General features: G+C 41.7%; 1 protein-coding gene across 6 annotated transcripts in view; it reads left to right on the forward strand.

The window, feature by feature from the left end:
* Positions 1–23,973, forward strand: part of LOC105470956 (oxysterol binding protein like 10) — a 326,292-nt gene that overhangs the window by 103,990 nt on the left and 198,329 nt on the right. For 5 of the 6 annotated variants that reach the window (XM_011723317.3, XM_011723319.3, XM_011723316.3 and 2 more), the window contains one exon: positions 1,459–1,538. In XM_011723317.3, coding sequence (XP_011721619.1) covers positions 1,459–1,538 — 80 coding nt within the window. Of the gene's footprint in view, positions 1–1,458; positions 1,539–23,973 lie in introns of those variants that run through there. The other variant, XM_011723321.3, reaches the window with a different exon arrangement.

Below are 23,973 nucleotides of genomic sequence, written 5' to 3' on the forward strand. Positions count from 1 at the left end.
GAGACACACAGCTTTTGGGAGTATTTCTGATGCAAAGCGTTTGGATAGTACTGCCCCAAACTGGCAATTCTTCAAGTTTACTAAGGAAAAAGGCCCTAATTTCTGCAAAGTCCTTTGTCTTTGGAAGTTCATTTCACCTGGCACACTCTGTAAATCAGACTTGTGCAACAGGCCTCTTGACAGACAAATCATTTGGGATTTGTGGGAGCCGTCTTCATGCCTTAAATGGGACTAAGCCAAAGAATTTCCCATTTAGTAACTCTAGATTTCTTCACCTGAAAGTTCAAGCCGAAGTCAGGTTTGATGGACAGATGACACTTAGGCCCAGTTTTGTAAACAGTTATAATTTCCAGGGAATCATTGTTTTTTTTTTTTTTTTTTTTCATAGTCAACATGTATGCAGCTAGTGTTATAATATTTATGCAGTTATTTATGTGGTTAAATTGATGATTTAGATTTCATTAGAACCTGTTGTGTGCCCATGATATTTAAGAATAACTTTATATATATTATTTGAGAGGTAGGTTATAGACGGAAGGATATGACTGTACAACATGACTACTTGCACTTTAACGTCTCTTTGGGGGAAGTTTGAGGCTCTCTAAGGCAGCATTTGGTATCTTGCTCTTTCCAATCGTATGAATCTTTGAGAACATACTAAAATGGTAATTCAACTGAATGCTTATTTTGTAAATGCTAGTGATACCACAATACAGCCCTGGTAGACAGCAAAAGGCCCTGAAAAAGTGCCCTTTGAGGCCAGGGTCGGTGGCTCACGCCTGTAATCCCAGCACTTTGGGAGGCCGAGGCGGGTGGATCACGAGGTCAGGAGATCGAGACCATCCTGGCTAACACGGTGAAACCCCGTCTCTACTAAAAAATACAAAAAAATTAGCCGGGCGTGGTGGTGGGCGCCTGTAGTCCCAGCTACTCGGGAGGCTGAGGCGGGAGAATGGTGTGAACCTGGGAGGCGGAGCTTGCAGTGAGCGGAGATGGCACCACTGTACTCCAGCCTGGGTGACAGAGTCGGACTCCGTCTCCAAAAAAAAAAAAAAAAAAAAAAAAGATGCCGTTTGATACTCATATTAGCTACACAAGGTTAGAGGCATTTGAAAATGAGCATGTGGTTCCTTCCCTGCTGCCTTTTTAAAGAAGTATTATAGAAACGATTTTTTTCAGAGGAGGTTAAAAAATGGCAAAATTATTCTTATAATGGGTATTTCAGAATCCATTTTTCATATGACTCAAGAGAGGATGTTCCGTGGAGAGTCAGTGCAGTCTCTGTTTTGGTGTAAGTACAGGCCGCTTGAGAACGCTGGGATCTGTGCTCGCTTCCCCACCTTCTCGATACCTCTCACTCCCCAGGCTCCCCACCCCCTTAGGTGGGTGTAGAAATAAGTTGGATGTGTTTTGGAACAACCTCTGCAATCATTTCTTTCTCTGTTTTCTCTATTTTAGCTGCTGATGCAAAAGAGAAACAATTCTGGGTGACTCAGCTTCGAGCTTGTGCCAAATACCACATGGAAATGAATTCTAAGGTAAGTCACCGTGAGAAAGGAAGGAGGCATTCGAATAACCAGCATGGCTTTCAGCCCCCTTATTTGTTTCTATGGGGAAGGTGTTTTTCATGTTATTTTTAAAGTTGCCAACTGCAGTGGAATTCCTACTTGTCCTGCTGCACGTCAATTTAAAGTCGGGAGAAATGCAGTAGGATTTTCTTGTAGGTAGAATACGAAGGCATGCAGACACTGTGGGAACCAAATCTGGAGAGACACTTTTGCATTCTGTTGTCACTTTAGGCAGCTGTTAATTGGTCTATTGTGAAGCTCTAGGGGATGATTTCATTGTGGAGGCAGAGTCGTCAGATTCACCGTTGGTGAAGACTAGTAGCCATCACCGATCCTTAAATAAAACCTAGTCCCCGAATTGCTTATGCACTTTGCAAGGAGCTTCTGCATTCCTAGTGTATAAAAATGTTCTCGGGTAATTTGGCATCCAAGTATGATTTATTCTCTCCTGCGGACCTCGTGAGATCTTGTGTTAGGTGTACAGGAAGGAGGTAGGAGGTGGACATTTTCATGGATTATTGTGGAGGATTTACAGTCACTACAATACAGGAAATAATTTTTAAATGCATTTATCTAGGGCAATAAGTTTGTTAAAATTAATGTTCCAAGGGCTACTCCTTTATATCATTAGTTCAAATATAGTTATTGTAGTCAACAGCTATCTTTTTCCATATTCCATGCATCTGGTAGAAAGAGCCACACTTCAAACTTCTGATGATTCCATCTACTAGAACTTGCCTGCTTTCTGGGTCAGGCCCTTGTGAAATGTCTTTCTTAGATACACCTGGCTGTTCTGCCTCCAACTACAAACTCAATTTCTTCATCTTTTTTTTTTTTTTTTTTAAAGAGACACCCCCTTTTCCTTAACTTGGTTAGGACAGTGGCACTTTCCTGTAATGCCTCACTTAACTTGCCCTAAGCCGAATCTTCAGGAACTGTAGGTTCAGCCCTATTTCTAAAGCATTTTCCTCCAACTGGCCTTCTTTATTTTCCAGGAATTATAGTAGGAGTTCTCAACATTTAATTGGTACTTTATATACATGTAGGAAGTGCAATTTGTTTTTGTCTTTTTATATGTGTCTTTACTTTTTATAAACCAGAACGGAAGAGGATAAAACTAAAAGGACTTATCCCCACCTATTGTCCTATGTGCTCATTAGAGATAGTTGCTCTTAACTATTCTTGCATATCTTTCTAGTAAATTTAGGCATGTGTTAGTATGTCTTGGTATGTGTATGTGTATATAACTGTATCTACATAAATACATGTTTTTATACAAATGGGATCACATGCATACTGTTTTCTTCTTCTTCTTCTTTTTTTTTTTCCTTAACATATTTGGAGATCTTTTTATATTAGGCACATGGATTTACTTGCACTCCTTTTTGGATGGCCAGATGGTGTTCTTAGGAATGGATGTCAGTGCTTTATTTAAGTCTTCTACTAATGGAAATTTAGAGTTGTTTCCTTATTGTTGTTGTCACGTATAATGCTGTAGTGTGTGACGTCTTTATGCATATATATTCTTATGCCTCTAGGTGTATATCTGTAGGATGAATTTATACCAGTGGAATTGCTGGATCATAGAACGTGTCTTTGAAATTTTCATAGACGTTGATAAATTGTCTTCTACAACAGTTGCCCTTATTTGCATTCCCACCAGTTCTGTAAGGGTTTGTTTCCCCCTCTCATTAATGGGTGTTATTAACATTCAGGTTGTTCTGTTCTCACAGATTAAAATTGGGTACCTCATTATTTTTATTTTCATGTCTAAAATCATGACTGGGGCCAAGTATGTCTTCAATTGTTTATTGGCCATTCTTAAAATTAATGCAAACTGCCAATTTGTATCCTTTACTTGTTTTTCTATTGAGCTCATTTTTTCCTCTTCATTTGTAGTAGCTCTTTGTGTACAAAGGATTTTTTTTGGCCTGTCATTTGTACTGTTGATATTATCTCCTAGTATACAATTTGTATTTTGAGTTTGAATAAAATTTTTGCTTTGTAGAATATTTAATTTTTTGCAGTCAAGTTTATGAGTATTTTTATTTTTGGCTTTTGGTTTTGTATGATATTTAGAAAGGGTATCTCTGGTCCAAAATTATGAAAATATTCTTCACTGTTTTCAAGGAGTTTATAGGTTATTATATTTAAATCACTGATTCATCTGGAATTTATTTTGGGAGTGGGAATGGAGGTAGGGGAACCAACTTTAAGTACCTTAATATTTTGATGAATCATTGTAGAGAAGGAAAATTAAAGGCTTCCTAATGGTAGTTAAAAAAAAAAAGAATTTGAAGATTCTTGGAAGCAGAGTTTGAATTTCTGATATATTCTCTGGTTAGCTTCAGGAATACTGACTAATCTATTAATATTGGAATCAAAACAAATAATTTAGAAGTTTAGGCCTGGAGAATTTCTTATTTGAGAAATGGAGATGAAAGTGCTATTACCACTCATTTATATCCTAGCTAGCATGATCAACTAGGGAATAATAATTTTAAAACTATGAACAGACCTTATTATGCAATGACAGCATTATCAAACTCAAAGCTGCTTAAGCAGAAGTTAAATAGTGAAAACGAAGATAGGCTCAAAGTGAATATAAACTTGATATCTAGTCAACTATAGTATTGCTGCTTAATTTGCATCATGGTTATTAGGAATATATGCCAAGCCTCCTCTTCACCGTGTTTCTTCTTTATTCTCAGCAGATCAGATCCCTTTACAGTAGACTATAGAGAATACTTTCCCTACAGCTGCTTGGAATTTTGCTTTTTTAAAAACTCTTATGTAAAATCGTGTTCAGAGTGGGAAAAAAAAATGAAATTGTGTTCCCTGGAACAAATATTAGGCAGGTAAAATGGTGCTGTAATTCAAACTCATTTTGGTAAGAACTACAGGATAGCCAAATGCATAGAACTGTAGAGCTGAAAAAGGCTTTAAGGATGACCCAGCCAGTGGTTTCAAAACCCAGACCTGCCTTAGTCACTACCTGATGAAGTTTTTCCCCAGTCCAGAGTGAAATGAGAAAAACAAGGAGGACATTATTCGCAAAGATAACTTTATTCAAAATAAATGACTAAGAATAATGTTGCTTTGCTTTTGGATGGTTAAAATATTCCTTTTTATTGTAGAAGATGGTAGAATAGAATACTGATTGCATTTTTAAAAAATTGACTTTTATTGGAGTATAATTTGCATGCAATAAAATTTACTCTTTTTAAGCGTTAAGTTCAATGAGTTTTGACAAATATATAGAGTCGTGGAACCACCACTGTACTCACAATTCCGCCCTGCCAGCAGCAGGTTCCCTTATTACCCCCTTTATGATCAGTCTCCTTGCTGACTCCTCCGCAACTGGCAACTATAAGAAAATTTTAGTTTCATTGGCTTTAATTGTGAATGAGAACATTTTTAAAGGCCAGACTTGATGGAAACTTACAATATTTTCAATAGTATTTGGATTTTTTTTTTCCTGGACAAGGAAGGTGGATTCATTTGTAGAGATGACTTGTATAATAGCTTATGAGTCTGCTGTGATGCTAATTGGGCTTTAGTATCTTCTTCCCTGACCTTTCGTTCCTGAAGGATAAATGTGTGACAGACAGTGATGCTTATCGCTTCCTCAAGCAGCACTTGGCAGCCACCTAGACAATGGTGGGGGAGGTGGAATGTGGTGCTTCAAAACCTGATGGAGCTCACGGATTGCCTTTTTGGTTCCGGTGGCTGTTTTCTGACTGGCATTCCCCATCCTTACTGCAAATGTATTCTTAGTGCCAGTTCATCTCTAACAACTTGCAAAGGCCCTTTTTTTTCTACCATGGAAGTAGCATTTTAAAAGATTATGAATATTACCGATACACCATATAAAACATTCAGAAGATAGGAAAGTATTTTAAAAGGTCACCCCAGACCCCACCCCCAGACATAATCTGATGCTACATTTGGGTTTGCGGAATCCCTCCAGGCACTTTTTAATGTGGGAAAATGGAGAGACACACATGACTCCATTTGGAGGTCCGTCCTGCCCGTCTTTTTTTCCTGTACATTCATATGTACAGAACTTGTACACGTTTCGTTTTCATGGGCAGTTTACATCTCTGTGAGGAGGGACTAGGAAGACCAGGCTTTGACCATAGACTTGTTCTATGTTTGGGCTGTTTTATTTTTAAAGCGACTGTGAGAATGTTTGTTTGGGGGCCTGTTTCTTAGAACATTTTGGGGATCTCTCTTGTGTTTTCAAAAGAGAGTCAGCCACTTGCCCTTCTCTCTGGGTCATTTCTGATCCCTTGTTCCACCTCCCTCCCTCCCTCCCTCCCTCCCTCCCTCCCTCCCTTCCTCCCTCCCTCCCTTCCTCCCTCCCTCCTTCACTTCCTCCCTTCCTCCTTCACTTCCTCCCTTCTTCCCTCCCTCCCTCACTTCCTCCCTCTCCCCCTCCCTCCCTCATTTCCTCCCTCTCTCCCTCCTTCCCTTCCTCCTTCCTTTCTCCCTCCCTTCCTCCCTTTCTCCCTCCCTTCCTCCCTTTCTCCCTTCCTTTCTCCCTTCCTTTCTCCCTTCCTTTCTCCCTCCCTTTCTCCCTCCCTTCCTCCCTCCCTTCCTCCCTCCCTTCCTCCCTCCCTTCCTCCCTCCCTTCCTCCCTCCCTTCCTCCCTCCCTTCCTCCCTCCCTTCGTCCATCCTTTTCTCCCTCCCTTCCTCCCTCCCTCCCTTCCTCCCTCCCTTCCTCCCTCCCTTCCTCCCTCCCTTCCTCCCTCCCTTCCTCCCTCCCTTCCTCCCTCCCTTCCTCCCTCCCTTCCTCCCTCCCTTCCTCCCTCCCTTCCTTTCTCTTCCTTTCTTTCCTTTCTATTTCTTCTTGTCTACTCTGCGCCCAGGCTGGAGTGCAGTGCCGTGATCTTGGCTCACTGCAACCTCTGCCTCCCAGCTTCAAGCAATTCTCCTAGTAGCTGGGATTACAGGTGCGCACCACCATGCCTGGCTAATTTTTTGTATTTTTAGTAGAGACGGGGTTTCACCATATTGGCCACGCTAGTCTCAAACTTCCGACCTCAAGTGATCCACCCTTCTTGGTTTCCAAAGTGCTGGGATTACAGGCGAGAGCCACCGTGTCCCGCCTGTGTCCTGTTCTTGATTAACTCCAAGTGGGAAGTTGAGAAAATAAAGGGAAGTGTTTCCTGGTATTTTACGTATCTAACAGTATGGAAAGCACGGCAACTTTTTTTCCCCATCTATGGATAAAAAAGTGAGAAAATGTAGATATATGTAGAGGTATTTGAAATATTTTACAATACTCATCGCATTAGAAATCCTTTCTCTGGGCTTCTAGGACCCCGGGTCTGACTGTCCCCTGGCGCTTACTAATGACTTAGTTTCCCATCTCCTGTGCTTGACCCTGTGCTGACTAAGACCAAACAGCGGTGGCCACACTGAGGATAGCAGTAGGTGCCTGTGAATCTTCATCTGTGTAAAGAGTTTGAAGACACTGTGGTTAGATTGGCATATGGTTAGGGCTTATTGTCCTTGCTAGGTAATTCTAAATTAAAATGCAAATTTTAGGATAAAGTCTTATGCAAATTTGGTCATGGAGGAATATGATTGTCTAATACAGAATTTTAAATTCATTATAAGTCATAGGGGGTCTTGAATGAACAGCAAAAGATACTGAGTTTTGAGGAGTGTGTCTATTAATGTCTATTAATGCTGGAAGCTGCCCAAATCACAGATTTTTTGGGTTTTTCTTTTTCCCCATCCCCTTACAATGATAATTGCACATTAATTCACATGTGGCCTTGTGGTAGTAAGAGCCCTGTCTTACCCCTGTCCACTGGGGTCTGGACAGCCCCAAGAGTAGGGGGGGCAGCTCTTCCTCACCCCTTCTAGCTGTGAGGGACCTGCCTGTGTTTACAGAACTTCCAATGATAGCTGACAGCGGTGATATTCCCTAACTCTCCTCCCCCGCCGTTGTCGTGGCATCTGTACTCCCCAAGCATGGCAGGGCTTTAGTCAGGGCATGTTAGAGCATTGGACGGTGAGAAAGGAGGCCTTAGGGAGATGGGCTGACTTGGCACCCTGGCTGACACTGGTTGGTTCCACATCCACTCTGACTCAGGAGAGCATGCTCTGTGGGTGTCTTCTGTCCTGAAGACTGTGTGTCCTGAAGCCACTGTTCCCACTTATGTGGTTGAGTGCACAGGAGTGTATGGATAGGTTGAGAGGCCAACTGATAGACCTCGCCCCTGCTTGCCAAGTGCAGACACCACCCCTGTTTGGGGACATTGAGAGACCTTACTTGGCGAGGTCTAGGGGATGTGTGGGCTGCTTCCGGGGAATTAAAGGGTTTGTTTGTTGGGGTGGGAAGGAGGAGACAGGAGTGGGGAATTCTATCCATAGCAATATGTGAAGAGTGAGGTGATTTGAAGCTGTTTAATTGTTCCTCCCGCCAGTCTAGGTTTCTGATGGTGAAACACTACAACTTTATTGACTCTTTCCTGCCTGGGGGTGTGAGCCAGAGGGATTTGGAGAGGTGCTTTGATGTTTTGGTTAGGATGCAACACAACAGGAAGCAAGATTAACCCGGTGACATCTGTAGACTCTGAAACCATGTGGTTACGAGGGATTTCAGAAGTCATCTAGCCCAACATCCTGGTTCATCCAACTACTTGGAAAGAAAAATGCACACCAAAATCTTTACGCTTATACTAAGTAAAGATTGATTCTACTCAAAACAACACCCAATTTTATTCTTTTAGAGAGGGTACTGCTGGCAACTCATTGGCTGAATTCTCAGAATTTTGGTGGCAATGACAAATGACACTGAATACCTCTTTTATATGATTAAGCAATTTTAGGGTCTCTCAGAACAATTTGAAACCATTCAGAAGTAACGGAATGATTAAAATGTTATGTCTTAGTCTGTTTGGGCTTCTGTAACAAGCTACCGTAGACTGGATACTTACAAACAACATGAGCTCTTCTCTCATAACTGAATCACCCCCAAAGGCCCACCTTCTAACGCTGTCACCTTAGGGGTTAGGATTTCAACAGATGAATTTTGGGGGAGACACAAGCCTTCAAACCATAGCAGATGGAAAGGGATTTCAAACTCCCTTTGCTGCATTTGTCTAAGAACAGTAGATGAAAAGGGATAAGAAACTACAGATTCTAAAACTATGCTGTCCAATATGGAGACCTCTAGCTACATGAGACTACTTACATTTAATCGAAATAAGATTTAAAACTCAGTTCTTCAGTGGCACACGTTTCAAGTGCTCAGCAGCCACCTCTGACTGATGGCTGTGTATTGGACAGCACAGATGTAGAACGTTTCCATTATCACAGAAAGTTCTGTTGGATGGAGCTGGTAAAGCTTCCAGTATTACTTAATGGCTTCTAAGAAGGGAATTTACCAATATCTCGTTTTGTCTCCTGCACGATGAACAGCTCTTTTAATCTGCAGAGGTTTAATGGCGCTCCCTCACCCCTCCTGTCCCTCCCTCCCTTCTTTCCTTCACCCTTTCTGTTGGGAGTCCTGGTTTTCTCTAGGACCTCAGCATTAAATGCTTGATCACTTTTACTTGTCCACTTGCCTCACCTGTGCAACAGGAACATAGGCCTTACTGATCTGAAGGCAGGAGCTAATGTTCTGTGTGGTCCGGGTCAGCTGCTTGTTCACCCCACTGGAGCCATTTATGGAGCAGACATCTCAGATGCTGCTTTAGTGAAGGTCAAAGGAGCAAGGAAGACTGCTAGTTGGTGCCAGTCCCTAGCTTGAACAATCGTTAGTGGCACCAAACTTCCTAAGGCAAGTCCAAAACTTGATTTTGGCATTAAATGCCCACTCATTTTGGGTCCAGTTTCTTCCCCTCTATCCCTACCCATCATTCAGTCAATGTTCTAGACAAATAACTCCCCAGGCACCCCGCACACCTCCATGCTTCCTTGCCTTTGTCACTGATGTTTCCTTTGCTGGGAATGCCTTTCCCTCTCCCTCCCTTGTGGTTTTTAAAGCTCATATACTTTATATGGGTCGGGTGCGGTGGCTCGCGCCTGTAATCCTAGCAGTTTGGGAGGCCAAGGCGGGTGGATCATGTGAGGTCAGGAATTCGAGACCAGCCTGGGCAACATGGTGAAACCCTGTCTCTATCAAAAATACAAAAATATGCCGGGTATGGTGGCATGTGCCTGTCCTACCAACTACTCAGGAAGCTGAGGCAGGAGAATTGCTTGAACCCATGAGGCGGAGGTTGCAGTGAGCCAGATTGCACCACTGCATTCCAACTCCAGCCTGGGCAATAGAGTGAGACTCCATCTCAAAAAACAAAACAAAAACCGAAAGCCCTTTACACTTCTGTGATGCCTTCCTGACCTTCCCAGGCAGCATGGCCTTCTCTCTGTGCTCCCATATATACCAGTACTCACTGGTATTATAGCCATCTTATTGTGCCCTCATGGCCCACCGTGTGTCCTCAGAGGCCTGGGACTGTGGGGAAATCATACTGCATCCTCTGCATCTGGCACTGTCATGACACGTGGGGGTGAACATAAACCACTTAGTGCATGTTCAATACTCAACAAATATCAACCCTGCTTCTTCCTCCTCCTTCTCCTTTACCTGTGAGTAGTAGTATTAGTACCAGTATTAGTAACAGTAGTAGTATTAGTAGTAGTGGTGTTGGATTTGGGTTCCTCAAAAAACTAGGTCCAAGATACCACATTTTATTTTTCTAAATATTATTGTTGTGTATTTGATCAAGCATAAGAATTTTTTTTATATAGAGAGAACTATTAGCCAGTAGCTGAAAATCAGTAAAGATTAATAAGCAAAATGTTTCTTGATTTTTTTACTTTTTTAAAGAGAGAAGAAACTTAACAGTCATAAGGAACACATTTTTAGGAAAAGGAAATAATAGTAAATGGCATCTTTGAACACATTGCTATGTGGCAGGTACTATGCTAAGTACTTTTCTTGGATTATCTTGTGTATTTCTCACAACAGCCCTATGAGGCAGGCACTGCTATGACCACATTTTCTAGGTGAGGACACTGAGGCACAGAGTAGATTTGTGATAAGCCCAAAGTTGCATAGCTAACAAGTGGCTCTTATCTTTTCTTAAAATTTAAGATATAATTCACATACTGTAAAATGTACTCTTTTAAAGTGTGTAATTCAGTGGTTTTTAGTATGTTTTCAAAATTGTACAACCACTACCACTATCTTATTCCAGAATATTTTATCATCCCTAAAAAAGTCCCCTGTTTCCATGAGCAGTCAGTCACTCCCCATTTCTATCCACCCTCTCTTCTCAGCCCCTGGCAACCACTAACCACTGTCTCTATGGATTCGCCTATTTTGGATATTTCATTTAAATGGATTGTATGCAATATTGTGGCTTTTTGTGTCTGGCTTTTTTCACTTAGCATAGTGTTTTCAAGGTTTATCCATGTTACAGCATAAATCAGTACTTCATTGCTTTTTTATGACTAATATTCCATTGTGTGGACATGCCATAATTTTTAATCCCTTCATTAGTTGGTGCATATTTGGGTTGCTTTTGCCTTTTGGCTATTATGAATAATGCTGCTGTGAACATTTGTATGCCAGTTTTTGCGTGAGTTTGTTTTAAATTCTTTTGGGTGTATATTTAAAAGTGGAATGACTGGGCCATATGGTAATTCTATGTTTAACTTTTTAAGGAACAACCAGACTGGTTTCCAAAGCAGCTGCACCATTTTACATCCCTATCAGCAATGTATGGGGTTCCAATTTTTCCATATCCTTGCCAACATTTGTTAGTATAGCAGCCATACTAGTGGGTGTGAAGTGATACGTCCTTGTAATTTTGATTTGCATTTCCCTAATGAATGATGTTAAGCATCTTTTTATATGCTTAGTGGCCATTCATATATACTCTTTGGAGAAATGCATATAAAAATCCTTTGTCTTTTTTAATTCATTTATATTGTATCGAGTCATGTGAGTTATTTATATGGTCTTGATAGTTAGACCTTTATCAGATACATAATTTGCAAATATTAGTTCCCATTCTTTTTTTAATTTTCTACAAACAAAGCATTACATTTTAATGTTGAATTTGTTCATGATAGTTAAAGTTCTAGGGTGGAACACAGACATCTTTTATTTCAGCACTGTCTTAACACAGGATTTGTTTATTTTGGTAATTTATCGTTGTTAGAATTAAACCAGGCTTCAGTCTTTCCAAGTTTGATTTGAGCTTATACTTTGCATGCCTATGTGTGGTCCTTTGGTCTCAGGCTGGGGCAGATTAAAGATAGCCACAGATTCTTTGAAACTTTCCTGTCAGCATTCCTATCAAAAAGGTAGGTGCTATTTTTTTCTTTGTAAATTTTTTTTTTAACTTTTGAGGGTACGTAATGTATATATTTATGAGGTACATGAGATACTTTGATAGAGGCATGCAATGCATAAAGGGGCTATTTCTGAGCCTGGCGTGTGGCAGCTTTGACCAAAAGTCAAAGTACCACGGATGGTTCCACGCGTGGGCTGTAAGAAGACTTGGCTCAGAACCCTGAGCCACCCTGTAAATATTTACTACCCTACTGGAGAGACCCCATTGTGAGGCTCTAAGAATACATGAAGGGACACAGCAAAATCCAGGCTTCCAGCTGCCCCTCTCAACGCACCAGGATATGCCCAAGGCCTTCATGACCCCTCCAGGCAAGTCTAGCTACTGGCCAACTACCACTGAGTGACCCAAGGTGATGCCACCCAGAATAGAAAGAACCACCCAAGGGAGACCGGCCTCAGTTCCTGACACATGTTGAGAGAAAAGAAAATAGTAGTCACTTTTAACCTCTCGTTTTGGGGTAGTTAGGCAGTAATAGAAAACCAGTACAAAACTGCCAAGGGAATGGTTAGTGTCACCAAGGAGGCCAATAATATTAATGGTATTAATCAATTTTTGAAGAATGATACAAGCTAAAACGTAAATTCTGAGTTTCTAGTTCTATGTACAATCATCCTCTGTATCTGTGGGTTCTGCCTTTGTGGATCCAACCAACTCTGGATCAAAAATATTCTAAAAAAATTGCATCTGTTTTGAACGTGGATAGACTTTTAATCTTGTCATTATTTTCTAAACAATACAAATAACTGTTTACATAGCATTTACATTGCATTAGACGTAAGTAATTTAGAGATGATTTACAGTGGAATATATAGGCATAGGTTATATGCAAATACAATGCCATTTGATATCAGGGACTTGGGCATCTGTGAATTTTGGTATCTTAGAAGGGTCATGGAACTAATCCCCCTTGGGCACCAAGGGATGACTATATATGCCTTCAAAATATCCTAATGACCCCCAAACCAACCCAGTGAAAATAAAAAATAAACACATTGATTAAAAACGTAACTTATTCTACATCTGTGATTTCTAAACTAATAATTTGTGTTATTGGCTTAATTTTCAATTTTCATCCATAGTATAGGTTAGAGCAATGTATATTTAATAACCTGTGGACTTAAGAACTAAGGCATTTTTGGCCATGTGTGGTGGTTCACAACTGTAATCCCATCACTTTGGGAGGCTGAGGTGGGCGGATCACTTGAGGTCAGGAGTTTAAGACCAGCCTGGCCAACATGATGAAACCCCGTGTCTACTAAAAATACAAAAAAAAAAAGAAAATTAGCCAGGCATGCTGGTGGGCACCTGTAGTCCCAGCTACTCAGGAGACTGAGGCAGGAGAATTGCTTGAACCCAGGAGGCGGAGGCTGCAGTGAGTCGAGATTGTGCCACTGCACTCCTGCTTGGGCGACAGAGTGAAACTCCATCTAAAAACAATAACAACAACAACAAAGAGAAAAAGGGAACTAAGGTATTTTTAATGGTGTTTTGAGTAGAAGAAACTAAGAAGAACATACATGAACTTTTTTAATGTGGTGGGTCAGGTCATCAGATAAGATGTGGTGGCAAAGGTGGAGAATGTGGCTCATAACCCTGACCTCCTTGGTCATTCAGTCCCCTTTTATCACTTCCTTGTCTCTTTATTGCCTTGGGGCTTTCTGCCTGGAGCCCCTCATTCTTCTCCCATAGTAAGTCCTTCTAATGCAGTTTCATGACTTGGTTAAGGTCACTCACTCAGTGATATTTTCCTTTGGACCATCCAAAAACAAAATGCTTAATTCCTTCCTTTTTTACAACTCCATAGACCTGGGGGCAAGTAAGATGCATCTCTGGATGTGCTTCTTCATGTAGAGAGTTGGCCCATCATAGGTCTGGTGACTGGTGACCGTGCTTTGTGCAGTGAATGATTCAGAGGTTGCCGAAGTGCAGGCTTCTTCAAAATCTTATGCTTTCATTTTCAAATACAAGGCCTTTTAGGGCACAGGGAAAGAAAAGGCTTTTCACTGACTCAGCCTACACGTAACAGGGCAAGAAAGGCTGGTTCCAATGTGTGCAGGAGGGAGAGGATTACCACGTATATATGAGCAATGTCCACCACACCCTTCTTAACATATTCTCCATGCCCAAATGGAACTGTTATTGGAGTAAGTCCTACCTGGCAACCTCCAAGTCCATTGGAAAATTTCACTCACTGTTAGACCTCAAGGGCCAGTCTGATTACATGTGGAAGTGCCACCTGCTTTGCTGGACTCTTGGCCTTCCTAAGCAGAAGTGTGATTATACTCCAAGGTGTAAGGGTTTATAATGAGTTGTGTATTCCTCAAGGATTCTGGAACCAAAGCCCTTTCCAGTGTCTCAGCACAAGCAGTTGCTGCACAGAAAAATAAACTTAAAGAGCCTGGGGGAGGATCATTTTGGGATGATGATGACATTAACGATGTTCCCTTGATGGAAGTCCAGTGTTGAGGGACCAGCATCTGGTGAGGATCTTCTTGCTGTGGCATCCCATGGCAGAAAGTGAAAGGGCAAAAGAAAGCCATTTCATCAAGATGGGGATTGGGTCCGTCATGAATTTGTTGGTCATCTCCAGGATTTCGTGAGGCAGCATGGCACTAATGAGAACAACCTGCATGGCTAGAGGCAAGTACCTGTACACATTGTAAATCTGCCCTTTGAAACTTACGTTTGCCAGTTTATTATAAAGGATACAGATGAAGAGATATGTAGGATCAGGTATAGGGGAAGGGGTGTGGAGCTTCTAAGCCCTCCCTGGGCGGCCACCCTCCTAGAGCCTCCTGTGTTCAGCTATCCAGAAGCTCTAGCTCCCATTTCATGGTTTGTCTCTTTACTTTTCCCATTTTTTTTTTGACATAGACAAAATTTTTTAGAACAAATGGAGGATCTGGTGTGGTAGACAGCGTAGGGAATTAGGTAAAAAAAAAAACAACCTGGGCCTGGGTGCAGTGGCTCATGCCTATAATCTCAGCACTTTGGGAGGCCGAGGCGGGCGGGCGGATCACAAGGTCAGGAGATCGAGACCATCCTGGCTAACATGGTGAAACCCTGTCTCTATTAAAAATACAAAAAAAAAAAAAAAAAATTTAGCCGGGCGTGGTGGTGGGCACCTATAGTCCCAGCTACTCAGGAGGCTGAGGCAGGAGAATGGTGTGAACCTGGGAGGTGGAGCTTGCAGTGAGCCGAGATCGCACCACTGCACTCCAGCCTGGGTGACAGAGTGAGACTCTGTCTCAAAAAAAAAAACAAACCTGGTTTCTGGCTGTGCCTGGGCCACTCACAGGCTACTACCTAGCTTTGTAATCTCAAGTAACTCAGTAAATGAGTAATTGCTCTTAGCCTCAGTTTTCACTTCTGTAAATTGGACGAAATAATGGCATCAACTCTACAGGGCAGTTGTTAGGGTTAAGTGACATTAAGCACGTCACAATACTCTTTTTATAACACAGATTCACCCAATTCTGCTAGAACATTTCTATTGACCGATAACTTGGTTGTTAAGCCAAGTTCCACCTGAAGATCAGGAAGGAGTGGCTAAGAAGCATCTCTAAAACCTGATTGTTATAACTTTCCCCCAAATGGTATGATAGACTGCCCAAATGTTTATATTCTCCACGCATCAGAAAGCTCCAGTATAATCCAGACTCAGCCAGGCTGGCCTTGTTCACATTGTGCATCTGGTTTTGAGTGGCTCCCATCTCACTTTCTGTGAGGCTGTGGGATTAAAGGCAAATGCTCTAGGCTCTTGGTGGGGGTGGGGAGGGCAGTACTGGGTTCAGAACTAGTCCTGTCGTGCCACTGGGGCAAGTTATTCCTTGAAATGTGGACAATAATTCTTGATGTGAGGATTGAATTGTGTGCTGTGGTGAGGATTAATGAGATCACGTCTGTCATGCTCTTAGTAGAGAGCCAGACACTGAATGAGTTTCCATGAGGGGTACTGGGCTTTCAGGACCCGGCTAAGTTGAGCCCTGGGAAACAAGCAGTACCTGACTGCCCAAGACTGGAAAGGCACAGCTTGTGAAATGAAATGGGGTATTTCTGACAAAAAACTGAGCTTCTGAGATAAAAGAGAAATTTAATTAAAGTTGATGAAAAGGTTAAAAAACATGGGGGGCTGGGCACAGTGGCTCATACCTGTAATCCCAGCACTTTGGAAGGCTGACATGGGAGGATTGCTTGAGCCTAGGAGTTCGAGACCAGCCTGGGCAACATAGGGAAACCTTGTCTTACAGAAATATAAAAAAATTAGCCTGGTGTGGTGGCGTGCTCCAGTAGTTCCAGCTAGATACTCAGGAGGCTGAGATGTGAGGATCGCTTAAGCCCAGGGAGGTCAAGGCTGCAGTGATCCATGATTACTCCCCTGTACTCCAGTCTGGGCAGTAGAACAAGACCTTGTCTCAAAAACAACAACAACAACAACAACAAAAAACACAGGGGGTGGGGAAGGTATACCATGATAGCAACAACCAACCAGTCAAAACAAACAAAAACAGTAGAGACACACACATCCTTGCTTTTTCTTTCTCTCTCTCTCCCTCTCTTCCCCTCTCCCCCTCCCTCCCTCCCTCCCTCCCTCTCTGTCTCCCTCTCTTCCTCCCTCTCTCCCCCTTCCTCCCTCCCCCTTCCTCCTTCCCTCTCCCCCCCTCTCCCCCTCTCTCCCTTTCTCCCACTCTCTCTCCCTCTCTCCCTCTCTCCCTCTCCTCCTCTCTCCCCCTCTCTCCCCCTCTCTCCCTCTCCTCCTCTCTCCCCCTCTCTCCCCCTCTCTCCCTCTCCTCCTCTCTCCCTTTCTCCCCCTCCCCCTCCTCCTCTCCCCCTCCCCCCTCTCCCTCTCCTCCTCCCCCTCCCCCCGTCTCCCCTGCTACCCCTTTCTCCCTCTCTTCCTCTCTCTATCTCCCCCCCTCCTCTCCCTCCGCCTTTCTCCCTCCGCCTTTCTCCCTCTCTCCCCCTCCCTCTCTTCACCCACCCCCTGCCTCCGCCCCACCAATCTTTGGAAGGACACACAAGAGGCCAGTAGTAGTGGTTGCCAGGGGTGCCGTTGGGGGAACAAGAGATTTATGGTTGAAAGTATGTAGGGATTTAGGTATACCTTTTGATATTATTCAAAATTTTCATCTTTTGCATTGGTCAGTTGTATCATTGGTCAACTGGTCAATTAAAGAATGTAGTTACTCAAGTGGTTAAACATTTGAATTATTAAAAATGTATTTTAAAACCTGGAGCCGAGGCTGTTTTGCTGAGTGCTGTGCCCTCGTGGGCCGCTATTGAGTTGGTGGTTTTATCTGCAGGGAGATGCTCTCCATCACGCAGTCACTGATGAACCTGCTTCTCATTATATTCTTTACTTCAAGGACATTAGATGTTAAGACTTTCAAGATGTTCAATAATTCCAAATTCCTGCCAGTTCAGATTAGGCTTCTCTTCTTGTTACACTGAATTGCTTTTACTAGATATAATTTGAAGTGTTTAAAGTTTAATGCTCTTTGCGGGGAGGTGCTACCTCTCTCCCCTTTATTTGTATTAAATAGTGATGAACAGTGTCTATTGAGTGGCCTCTTCCTCGACAAGACCCTCGTGTGCTGGGGTGGTTGGCTGATTAGCAGAGCTAGCTCCCGTCTTGGGTTCTGTAAGCTGTTGCAGAGGGCAGGGGTTGTGAATGCCACTGGAGGTTGAAGAGGGTTGGTACTGCCCACATGAAAACTTCTTTTTCAAGGCAGGGTCTCACCCTGTTGCCCAGGCTGGAGTGCAGTGGCGTGATCCTTGAACCCTCCACCTCCCAGGTTCAGGCGATTCAGCCGCCTCAGCCTCCCAAGTGGCTGGGATTACAGGCGCCTGCCACCATGCTCGGGTAATTTTTGTATTTTTAGTAGAGACGGGGTTTCACCATGTTGGCCAGTCTGATCTCCATCTCCTGGCCTCAAGTAATCCTCCCACCTTGGCCTCCCAAAGCACTGGGATTACAGGCATGAGCCACTATGCCTGGCTTACATGAAAACATTTTTAAGAAACCCCAGGTGTATCTTACATTCAACTCGGACATCTTACTGAACGATACACTAGCCTGATAAAATATTTTAAAGCTGTTTTATTTTCTTTCCCAAATCAATGGGTGAAAAGTAAGATATATTGCATCTCCTGTTGAGACTGAGGTATAAAGTGCTCCAGGTTGAAAAGAAGAGTATGAGGATAATATGTTTTCCTAAGTAGCAAGTCTTTGGGGGAATAGATGCCGATGAGTTTAGGCTTGATAAACTCCCTTAGTAAAGTTGGACAAGCTCATCTGAGAATTGAATCTTTCCTTGCCTCTGTCTTCTTATTTCTGCTATTGGGTAATTTTGCTTTCATGTTTTATTAAGCTCAGTGCCATCTTTCTTCTAGAATTTTTCACAGATAATTACCTTTTGGGTACTTAAAACTAAGTGTAAAACATCACCCTCCTAAACATACCATCAAATTAAGTAAATAAAACACAATTTAAGAACAGCTTTTATTAAAACAATAAAGTTTGGGGATTTTTTTATTGTCTTAATAAAGTGCAACAATTTTGCATACCTTCTCCAGCATAATTTTAACATTTGGCTGCCTGCCTTGCCTGAAAGGAAAGTTCTGACACTACCCAGGAAGATTATTTTAAGTCAAGAAGGCCTTCAGATTAAAACGTGTGTGTGTGTGTGTGTGTGTATAATATAAACATATATATAAACATATATGACATATATTATACATGTATAAATATATGTATTTTTTAGGAAAAACCAAAATGGTAGTTTTGATTCAGTCAAACTAGTTTATTGCACCATATGTCTGTACGTAAATAGGGCTTTTTTCTTTCTTTTTTTTTTTTTAATTATACTTTAAATTCTAGGGTACATGTGCACAACGTGCAGGTTTGTTACATATGTATACATGTGCCATGTTGGTGTGCTGCACCCATTAACTCGTCAGCACCCATCAACTCGTCATTTACATCAGGCATAACTCCCAATGCAATCCCTCCCCCCACCCCATAATAGGCCCTGGTGTGTGATGTTTCCCTTCCCATGTCCAAGTGATCTCATTGTTCAGTTCCCACCTATGGTGAGAACATGTGGTGTTTGGTTTTCTGTTCTTGTGAAAGTTTGCTGAGAATGATGGTGTCCATCTGCACCTGTGTCCCTACAAAGGACACGAACTCATCCTTTTTTATGTCTGCATAGTATTCCATGGTGTATATGTGCCACATTTTCTTAATCCAGTCTGTCACTGATGGACATTTGGGTTGATTCCAAGTCTTTGCTATTGTGAATACTGCCGCAATGAACATACGTGTGCATGTGTCTTTATAGCAGTGTGATTTATATTCCTTTGGGTATATATCCAGTAATGGGATGGCTGGGTCATATGGTATTAGTCCCAGCTACTCAGGAGGCTGAGGTGGAAGGATCCCTTGAATCTGGGAGTTGGAGGTTATAGTGAGCTATGATTGCAGCATGTACCCCAGGCTGGGAACAGAGCAAGATCCCTGTCTCTGGCCAAAAAAAAAAAAAAAAAAAAAAAGACAACCAAATGCGATACCTGACCCTAAACTAGATCTGATTTTACACTGACATGGAATTAATTGGAATACAGACAGTAGATACGATAAAGGCACTTGGTAACTGTCCTGTGGTTATATAGAGAATATCCTTGTTTCTAGAAAGATATACTGAAGCAGTTAGAGGTATTTAAGGGTAAAAGGCCTTACCCTTAAATTAGGAAAAAGTTTCATTCATTTATTCATATAATAATTAAGTGTATGTATGTGTTTATTTTAAAGAGGGGAAGGAGAGAACAGAGGGAACAAATGAAACAAATGGGGTAAAATGTTAGTAATTGGTAAAACTGAGTAAAGGATACATGGTGGGTTTTCTTTTCAACTTTCTATAAATTTGAAATTATTTCTGTGTAAACTGTTATAAAATTATATATTGTATATGTATTATATAGAATTGTAAAATTATATATAGTCTAACACTTGTAAAAACATGATTCATTTTTTAAGAAAAATGTATATATTCTTTGGGAGAAGTTACCTATTAGTCATTTCCATGTTAATAATATGAATTTTAAGAAAAGTAATTTATTCATTTGCTGTTGTCTTAGCTGAGACTAACCACAAAGGAACTGAGTGACTAAGAAAATTTGGGAAAGGAGGCATTATTGGGCCATGGCAGCCGGGCTGATGCAGAGAACTGGTTAGAACACTCGGGCTTGGAGAGTGAGGCGCACAATGTATTGTGAAAGATGACATTTAAAAGGAAGATCAGAGCAGGCCGTTGAAAAAACCTCCACTGGGTTCAGTTTGGCCTTTACAGTTAGGCAATCTCTCTAGACCATTCTGTATGTTATCTTTGGAATAAAGTTATCCTTAGAAAAAAAGCTTTACTGAGATATAATGTATATATCATGAAAGAAGGTTGTAAGTGACCTTTAAGAATATTTTATACAAATAGATGAACATTGTTATGCCAATATCTATCACACTTGATCAAAATGCAGGCACAGTGTTAAGTACTTTAATAGATATTATTTAGTTTAATCCTTACAATACCCATATCAGGTATGCCTTACTTTTTTTTTTTCCCCCCCAAACACAGATTATCTCCTTATACATTGTCCTCAAGTAATATTTTGTGTATGTTATTTTTTCTTATATAGAAAATACAGCTGAGTGTGGTGGCTCATGCCCGTAATCCCAACACTTTGGGAGGCTGAGGCAAGCGAATCACCCGAGGTCAGGAGTTCAAGACCAGCCTGGCCAACATGGCAAAACCCTCTCTCTACTAAAAATACAAAAATTAGCCAGGCATGGTGGCAGGCGCCTCTAATATACCAACTACTGGGGAGACTGAGGCAGGAGAATTGCTGGAACCCGGGAAGCAGAGGTTGCAGTGAGCAGAGATCGTACCACTGCACTCCAGCCTGGGCAACAGAGTGAGACTCCATCTAAAAAAAACCACAAAAAACAACAACAACAACAAAAAACATATTGGGTGTTAAAAATAGAAATGTGCAAAAGGAAAAAGTAAAAAAGTAAAATATCTCACACTAGGCAAATATCTTTTTTTTTATTCTACTTTAAGTTCTAGGGTACATGTGCACAATGTGCAGGTTTGTTACATATGTATACATGTACCATGTTGGTGTACTGCACCCATTAACTCATCATTTACAAGGATAACAAGATATCCTTGTTAACTTTCTGTCTCGTTGATCTGTCTAATGTTGACAGTGGGGTGTTAAAGTCTCCCATTATTGTATGGGAGTCTAAGTCTCTTTGTAAGTCTCTAAGGACTTGCTTTATGAATCTGGGTGCTCCTGTATTGGGTGCATATATATTTAGGATAGTTAGCTTTTCTTGTTGAATTGATCCCTTTACCATTTTGTAATGGCCTTCTTTGTCTCTTTTGATCTTTGTTGGTTTAAAGTCTGTTTTATCAGAGACTAGGATTGCAACCACTGTCTTTTTTTGTTTTCCATTTGCTTGGTAGATCTTCCTCTATCCCTTTATTTTGAGCCTATGTGTGTCTCTGCATATGAGATGGGTTTCCTGAATACAGCAAACTGATGGGTCTTGACTGTTTATCCAATTTGCCAGTCTGTGTCTTTTAATTGGACCATTTAGTCCATTTACATTTAAGGTTAATATTGTTATGTGTGAACTTGATCCTGTCATTATGATATTAGCTGGTTATTTTGCTCGTTAGTTGAAGCAGTTTCTTCCTAGCATCGATGGTCTTTACATTTTGGCATGTTTTTGCAGTGGCTGGTACCAGTTGTTCCTTTCCATGTTTAGTGTTTCCTTCAGGATCTCTTGTAGGGCAGGCCTGATGGTGACAAAATCTCTCAGCATTTGCTTGTCTGCAAAAGGATTTTATTTCTCCTTCACTTACGAAACTTAGGCTGGATATGAAATTCTGGGTTGAAAATTCTTTTCTTTAAGAATGTTGAATATTGACCCCCACTCTCTTCTGGCTTGTAGAATTTCTGCCAAGAGATGTGTTGTTAGTCTGATGGGCTTGCCTTTGTGGGTAACCCGACCTTTCTCTCTGGCTGCCCTTAACATTTTTTCCTTCATTTCAACTTTGGTGAGTCTGACAATTATGTGTCTTGGAGTTGCTCTTCTCGAGTAGTATCTTTATGGCATTCTCTGTATTTCCTGAATTCGAATGTTGGCCTACCTTACTAGGTTGGGGAAGTTCTGGATAATATCCTGCAGAGTGTTTTCCAACTTGGTTCCATTCTCCCTGTCACTTTCAGGCACACCAATGAGAGGTAGATTTGGTCTTTTCACATAATCCCATATTTCTTGGAGGCATTGTTCATTTCTTTTTACTCTTTTTTCTCTAAACTTCTCTTCTCACTTTATTTCATTCATTTGATCTTCAATGATTGATACTCTTTCTTCCAGTTGATCGAGTCGGTTACTGAAGCTTGTGCATTTGTCACTTAGTTCTTGTGTCATGGTTTTCATCTCTATCAGTTCATTTATGGACTTCTCTGCATTGGTTATTCTAGTTATCCATTATTCCATTCTTTTTTCAAGGTTTTTAGTTTTTTTGCGTTGGGTACGTAGTTCCTCCTTCAGCTCTGAGAAGTTTGATCAACTGAGGCCTTCTTTGCTCAACTTGTCAAAGTCATTCTCCGTCTAACTTTGTTCCGTTGCTGGTGATGAGCTGCGTTCCTTTGGAGGGGGAGATGTGCTCCACCCAGTTCGAGCTATGTCTTACTTTTTTAATAGTCAATGAGGATAAAACCCTGAAACCTTATAAATAACTGCCTTAGGTTGCATATCTGATAAGGGGCTGCATTTTGGAGCCAGGCCTCTGCTGTTCCAGCACCATTGGACTGGGCTGCCACCTCATGTGTGTGATCCCTGATGTGTGGGTGGTGCAGCCAGGTGAGAGCAGAGGCTCTGTCTCAAGTTAGAACAGAATGTGCAGGCACTTCTTAAATGTGGCAGAAGTGAGCTGATGTGTCTCAGCCCAAGAAGAGAAGAAAAACTGTGTAAATAATAGTAAGTAGGAAAATGAAGATGTCTGGGGAGTTAATTGAGCATTTTGAGTTTAATATTTAAGTAGAGTTAGTTCTGGGCTGGAGAAACTAGAGCATCGATCCTTTCTTCCTTCCATTCATCCAAGCTGTATTCCAAGGTGGCTAACCTTGATTTGCATTTTTCTTTCTGCCCAGCATTGACCTTCCCTACCACTCTTGCCTGTGGTACAAATTAGATGATCCTGTTTCTCTACCATAGACTGCCTCCATCATCTTCTATTTTTAGCTACTTTTCCAGCCCTTCACTGACCCCTTGATGCTGACCCTCAGTTACCTAGACAGGTTATCAGGAACCACACTGGGGGTTAGGATACAGGGACATTTGAAGTGGAACTCCGTGTTTCATTAATTAGTTGGCACTTGCCTTCACAATCTTTCTTCCCTCTGAATCCTCTTTAGGCCAGGTCAGGAGCTAGAAAAGGTTGCTGGTGCCTGATTACCTGTATTAGGATATTTATTTTTCATTCATCTACTTGGCAGCTTATCTTAATGGCGTCTTCTATCCCTCCTAAGCCTTGTTGCTTGGCAGATGTGCATACCTCTTTGGACTAAAAAGCCCTTTTTCATGTGAAAAAACCTTATGAACTCCAGTGCATTGCATTGGGCAGTAGGCATTTATAAACTGCCTACTGTGTGGGGCACACTGCCCTTGGTACTCTTTCTTTACAATTTCTAGCGTAGAACCTTTATATTCCTAGATTCTCATCATGTATTCATGTACTACAAAAAAAAAAAAAAAAAAAAAAAAGAGCCAGGCGTGGTGGCTCACACCTGTAATCCCAGCACTTAGGGAGGCCGAGGCAGGCGGATCACTTGAGGTCAGGAGTTCAAGACCAGCCTGGCCAACATGGTGAAACCCCGTCTCTACTAAAAATAGAAAAATTAACCAGGTGTGGTGGCGTGTGCCTGTAGTTCCAGTTACTTGGGAGGC

The sequence above is a fragment of the Macaca nemestrina genome, chromosome 2 (assembly GCF_043159975.1).
Source record: "Macaca nemestrina isolate mMacNem1 chromosome 2, mMacNem.hap1, whole genome shotgun sequence".
NCBI lineage: Eukaryota > Metazoa > Chordata > Mammalia > Primates > Cercopithecidae > Macaca > Macaca nemestrina.